At 48.3% G+C, this 5585-nt stretch overlaps 1 protein-coding gene across 2 annotated transcripts in view; it reads right to left on the reverse strand.

Moving 5' to 3' along the window:
- DYM (dymeclin) overlaps positions 1 to 5585 on the reverse strand; it is a 315716-nt gene that overhangs the window by 47907 nt on the left and 262224 nt on the right. For both annotated transcript variants that reach the window (XM_045296193.1, XM_045296192.1), the window contains exon 15: positions 5306 to 5488. In XM_045296193.1, the coding sequence (XP_045152128.1) occupies positions 5306 to 5488 (183 nt within the window). The remainder of the gene's footprint in view (positions 1 to 5305; positions 5489 to 5585) is intronic.

Below are 5585 nucleotides of genomic sequence, written 5' to 3' on the forward strand. Positions count from 1 at the left end.
CACAGCAAGGGCCGAGGTGACTGCCCAATGGAGTGGACGGCCTCAGCTGTGCCCCGAGGAGCAACAGGAGGCCAACTCTCTGTCAGCCCCTGGTATACATCCCTCCACATACTCGAAGGAAGTCCATGTGGCGCCGTGGTTACAGCACCTGGGGGCCAGTGGTTTGAACCCCCAAGCTGCTCCTTCGGAGGAAGACGAGGCCTGGATCGCTCTCGGTCTGGGGGCCCTATGGGGTTCTGCTCTGTCCTACAGGCTTGCGCTGAATACGTTTGGTTTTTGGATTCTGTCTGAAACCCTCAGCTGTGGCATTTACTTAGAAGGGGGCCTTTGCTAGGCTCCAGGCTCCAAGCCCACCCCTCCTGAATCCCAGGGCTGGGGGAGGGCACGAGGGTCTTTGTAAAACACCTGCTCCCGCGGCTCTGATACACACCCTGGGTGCTCCTGTTCTTCTCATTCGTGGCTTTTTCGGGATGACAGCTCTGAGCGACCAGTGCACTCCTGCCGACAAACGCTGAAGCACAGCTCTGAGGGGTCACCAGGGAAGTCTTGCCCAGAGTGGACAAACATCCTCCGTCATCCTTCAGACCGAGACCAGCACTCGGCTCCAGAGCGCTCCCTTAGGGCCATTGCGCTGATGACGCCTCACAGTGACCCTCAGGACAGGGTCGTTTCCGAGGGGGCACCTGTTCATGGGAGCAGAAAGCTGTCTTTCTCCCGAGGAGCCGCTGGTAGTTTCCAAGTGTGGGCCTGGTGGATTGCACCCCACACCTGACCCCTATGCAGCCAGGGCTCTAGCCAAGCAACAGAAGAGGCCTTCTAAGGTGATCGCCACCACAGGCAGGTACGGGCTCCTATGACAATGAACAGGTGAGCTCAGAAGGGTGCTGTGTGCCAGGGATAGGGCTGAGAGGTAGCACGGGACGGGAAAGGGCAGGATGAACGTAGGGAGAGTGCTGTCACCCTGTGGGGACTGCAATCACTGTCACAGAACATGCACAAGAGTTGACAGCACAGAGGCTGACTTCCAGGGGAGGAGGGATGGCTCCGTGCACACTAGGGTGGACTGAGGTATAGTTCAGACCAAAATCTCTGCCGACAAGATGACAACCAATGGCAATCAACAAGATGTTTGATTTTCGATACAAAGAGCTCAGGAAAGCCATGCTTTTTAAGGAGAAACTCCATTACCCTGACATACCACAGAGCCATCACAGACCACCTCGCCCACTGCAGAAGAAGCGAGTGAAAAAACGGGACTGTGTTTTCTCAAGTTTTCTGACTTAATTAGTATCGCTAATCTCCCAGAGTAGTGAGAATGACTACAGGCACATCGTATGAGAGGGTACCCTCTTGAAAAAAATGGATTTTTCTTTAAAAAAACAAACAAACAAAACTTCAAAGTGCTCTCCATCACACTTAATACGTTTGTCATATCTGCAATTCCATTCTTGGAAACATTTTTCAAGCTCATCTGTTTGGATGGCCGACAGCACCTCTCTCGTTTTTTTCTTCACCTCTTCTACATCATCAAATCACTGTCCTTTCATGTCCCTTTTAATTCGCAGAAACAAAGAGGAGTTGTATGGAGTGAGGTCAGGTGAGTCAGGTGTGTAGGGCAAGAGAGGCATGCTGTTTTTGGCCCAAAACTGGTGCACTGAGATGGCTGCGCCTAGCAGAGCTTTTTTTCGTTTTTTAATTATTTTTTATTTTTTTATCGACCTCATGTACCCTCACATGCTTGGAGACCCAATACTGAAGCTAACTGGAATATTCTTATTATTATTACCATGGGAAATGAGCTAGACTGCGTTGTGTTAGCTTTGGTTATCAGTTCTCTTCCTTCATTTTAAGAGCACAAATGTTTGTGTACGTTATTAATCCTGTGTTTCCTGTTTCCGTTTTCTAAACTCCCATGCTCCTCTAACCTTCCAAAGAGCCAAATGGTAAAGAAATCAGTGTTGTTTTCTGACTTTCCCTTTGCTTCTGTTCAATCTATTAATTTGTTAGCAAAGCAGGTGACATAACCCACCTTTCTTATAGATTCAGACCTTGCAATATAATGGCAGGTCATGTCATCGTTTTTAAAATCAATCATTGGCCTAATGAAAGTTTTAACTAGTTAGAGTAAAACACTTTTCAGAATTTTTAGAGACAAGTTTTCATAGAAATTCTTAGGCTTACTTCCGCCCTTCCCTTAGATCTACTCTCTCGTTGGAAGTTTTACGACAGTGAGTCATTTACTAATACACTTCAATTGAGCTTTCTGATGTGACAGTCCATGGGGAAAATTTACAGTATAATTCAATTCAATTAAGACTATGTTGAAGTCGTGAATAAAAGACACGCCCCTTCTTAAAACGCACACACGGAAAGGATATTCCATCTCGAGACTGGAAAAACTACAGTGCTCAGAAAGAGCCACAGGAGACCAAGCAAACGTGAACTCTCCGGCTCCCGTGGCGCCAACCAGGGACCACGCACGGAGGTGCTACGGTGGGTCTATGGCACCCAGCGTCCCCTAGGAGCTCCGGGCTTGCCCCTCCCACACCCCACTCCCCCTTGGGTGTTCCGGGCCCCAAGGAAAACCGGGCAAAGATGTAAAATGGGGATCTTACACTGATAATACAAGACATCAATTTCTGGGAATGCTATCAAGACCACTCATTTTTCACTGTAGGAAAGAAATCCAAATTTTGTTCTTAGAATTACAAGTTGAAGTCATAATCGAATGTCGTTTTAAGGCATTTTCTGATTGTATTCCATGGCAAAACAAAACAAAACAAAACAACTAAGCATACACGAAGGTGGGGATATTTACTTGGAAGATGAGACATTCTGGGAAGCCAGATGCTGAGAGACCAGCCACGCTGGAGGATCTGGCTTTGGGGCAGAAAGACGGAGGTTTCGGGTTGTGTCATCAGCTACGAAAGGCTTTTGCATACCTCACATACAAACGGAAATGAAACTCCCTGCTGCTGCCCAGGTGAGTCCAACGCAGAGCGACCCCCACGGAACAGTGTTCCCGAGGCTGTTCCGCTCACGGAAGCCGGCGGTCACCTTTCTCGCCAATTGACAGCTCAGAAGTGAGACGAGAGGACTAGGGTGGGTGAATGCAATGAGCATCCCAGGTGAGAAGCCATATCCAAACAGAAGCCCACACCAGGTCCCTGCTGCAAGGGACGTGCCCGGTTTTAAGAATTTTGCCATCCAGGGATGCCCAGAGAGCCATGGCTTCCCACCAAGTCTGAGGCGTTCACTTCACTGACAGTGCTCCCAGGCCAGTCTCAGTTTACTAATCACATGCATTTTTATAGAGCAGTGTTGCCTGGTAGCACAGCTGACTTTCCATCTGCATCAGATTTTCAGGAGACTGGGCTAGCAGCAACTTCATCCAAGGCCAATTTCTCATGGAAAAGGGGAAAGGGTCTTAGTGAGCCTTCACTCAAAAACATGACTCAAATTCAGTGCAGTAATTCACAAAATGGCACCAGCCAGGTGAAACAGGCGTGAATGCGAGCAAATCCAGGATGAGCGTGGTCACAGGTGGGTTTGAGAAGTGGATGACTGGACTCTAAAGTTGCTTCATAAAGAAAAATGGTTTCTTTAAGGGAGTAGAAAGCCCCGGTCTTTTTCCTCGGAGTGGCTGTTGGTTTAGAACTGCTCGCCGTGCAGTTAGCAGCCCAATCGTTAAAAATTGGTTTCTTCTGGCCATGAATACCCTTCAGACTACAGTTCAGAATCGGCAGGAGGAAGGCACGGGGAAGGGCTCAGTCCACCCTGTCGGGGAGCTGTGCTGTGAGAGCTGGACTCCTCATTGCCCCAAGAGAAGACCCCTGGGACCGGTGACTTCCCCAGTGTCTTTCAGCGCTCTCCTCTCTTTCCCAACCAGATCTCCAACCAGGGAGGCCTGGATCCTACAAGAGACACGGAGAGAGCTGGCAATAGGTCTCCCTGGGCAACCTGTTGTTCTCTGATCTCATGAGCAGGAAGAATTCTCAGCTGTAAAAGGAAGAGCTTATTGCTTTACCAGTGAAACTCAGTCCACCAGGACATGGGCTAGAAAAGACAGGCGTGAGAAGCAGCTTGAGGACGGCCCTGTGGATCCTACATACGTACAAAGCTCTGCCTGCTGTCCTGGTTCACGATGGTGAGCGTGTCCAGAAAAGTGCTCCTCCTTCTAAGAAACAGGCATGTCCCTCTGAAAGCGGTTTCGGTTTCGGCTTTCGTGTCCTGGTGACACACACAAGGACGCGAGCGCCCAATTCTGCTCGTGAAACTGGCGCTGATACTAACTCAGATAAACAGTGAGAATGCCTTCAATCTGACGCACCGCCATCTACTGCTGCCCCGCAAAAACAGCTGTCACCCTCCGGGGCATCTTACCCCCACCCCCTTCATCCCTTCTGCCCAGCCTCTTTCTCTCTCAGTACTGAAGACACCCAGCAGGTAGGCTTATCCAATGAATTACCATTTAATTCCACTGTCCAGGAACGTCTCTAAGTCCCCACAGATTCACAGGAGCCTAGAGAATGCTTGCTGGGGGGTAGTGGTCAGCCCAAGAAGTCCTATTTAAAGAGACGGACTGACCTTAGGGCCCTCTCAGGCACATGGCCGTCTGATTGGGATGCGTTTCACATCTAGAAAGCAGGAGGCACGAAATGCAAAGAAAAGGCGACCGTTCTGAAAACAAGAGTCTCTAGACGGAAATGGCCACCAGGAAAATGTCCAGCAAACCCTCTCGGCAGCCCACTGGGGAGGGCGGCGCTTCCCAAAGGTTGCTTTCCCGGGCGCTTCTGAAGCCCCTTCATACAAACTGTGGTGTTTTTGGAAAGCACTTTGCAAACCTGTGTTGAGTCTTGAAAACAATGATAAGCCCCGATAAGTAAACTTCCAGTTCGAAGACTCTCTTTCAAACCAAACCAAACCCTAAGACATACGAGGCAAGATGTGTTCACACATTCTTAAGTAATCACGAATATGAAATACTAGGGGGAAAAGCAACAGCAGTGGCTAAGTGTATCACAGGATAGCCACAAGTTATACAGATATTTAAAACGGAAGATTTTCAAAGAGTTGACGATACACAGAAAAATTATAGATGATCTAATAATACTAAGTAAAAGTGACAAGACATAACTACAAAACAGAACGATTTCAATTCTATGAAGTACGCTTGCATACCACACACACACAACTGTTACAGCAGAACACTTAATGCTGAAGGAGAACACCTCTGACCGCCATCATTCTAGCAGAGTTTGTTAAACTGAACTTCCGCACTAACCCTATCCCTACATATACTCACCAGATCAATATTTTGCATGATATCCTGAAAGGAGGGGTGAGTCCGGAATTGTTCAAAGAGGTCTCGCTTGTAAAGCAGTGCGTACACCAGGTTAGGGTTGTGGTGCAGGGAAGTTGTCAGGCAGGAATTGATGATCTCTAACATCATCCGAATCACTTCTTCGATGACGTTCAGGTCTTGCGCCTTAGAAAGGAAGCAGAGCCCCACACAGAATGATTACAATGAGAGCGATTCTTTAAAAATAGTTAAGGATGCAAAAGAAATAGAAGAGTTAAGTCAC

This window comes from Echinops telfairi, unplaced genomic scaffold (genome assembly GCF_000313985.2).
Source record: "Echinops telfairi isolate 266 unplaced genomic scaffold, ASM31398v2 ScPeMD7_7400;HRSCAF=8409, whole genome shotgun sequence".
Classification (NCBI taxonomy): domain Eukaryota; kingdom Metazoa; phylum Chordata; class Mammalia; order Afrosoricida; family Tenrecidae; genus Echinops; species Echinops telfairi.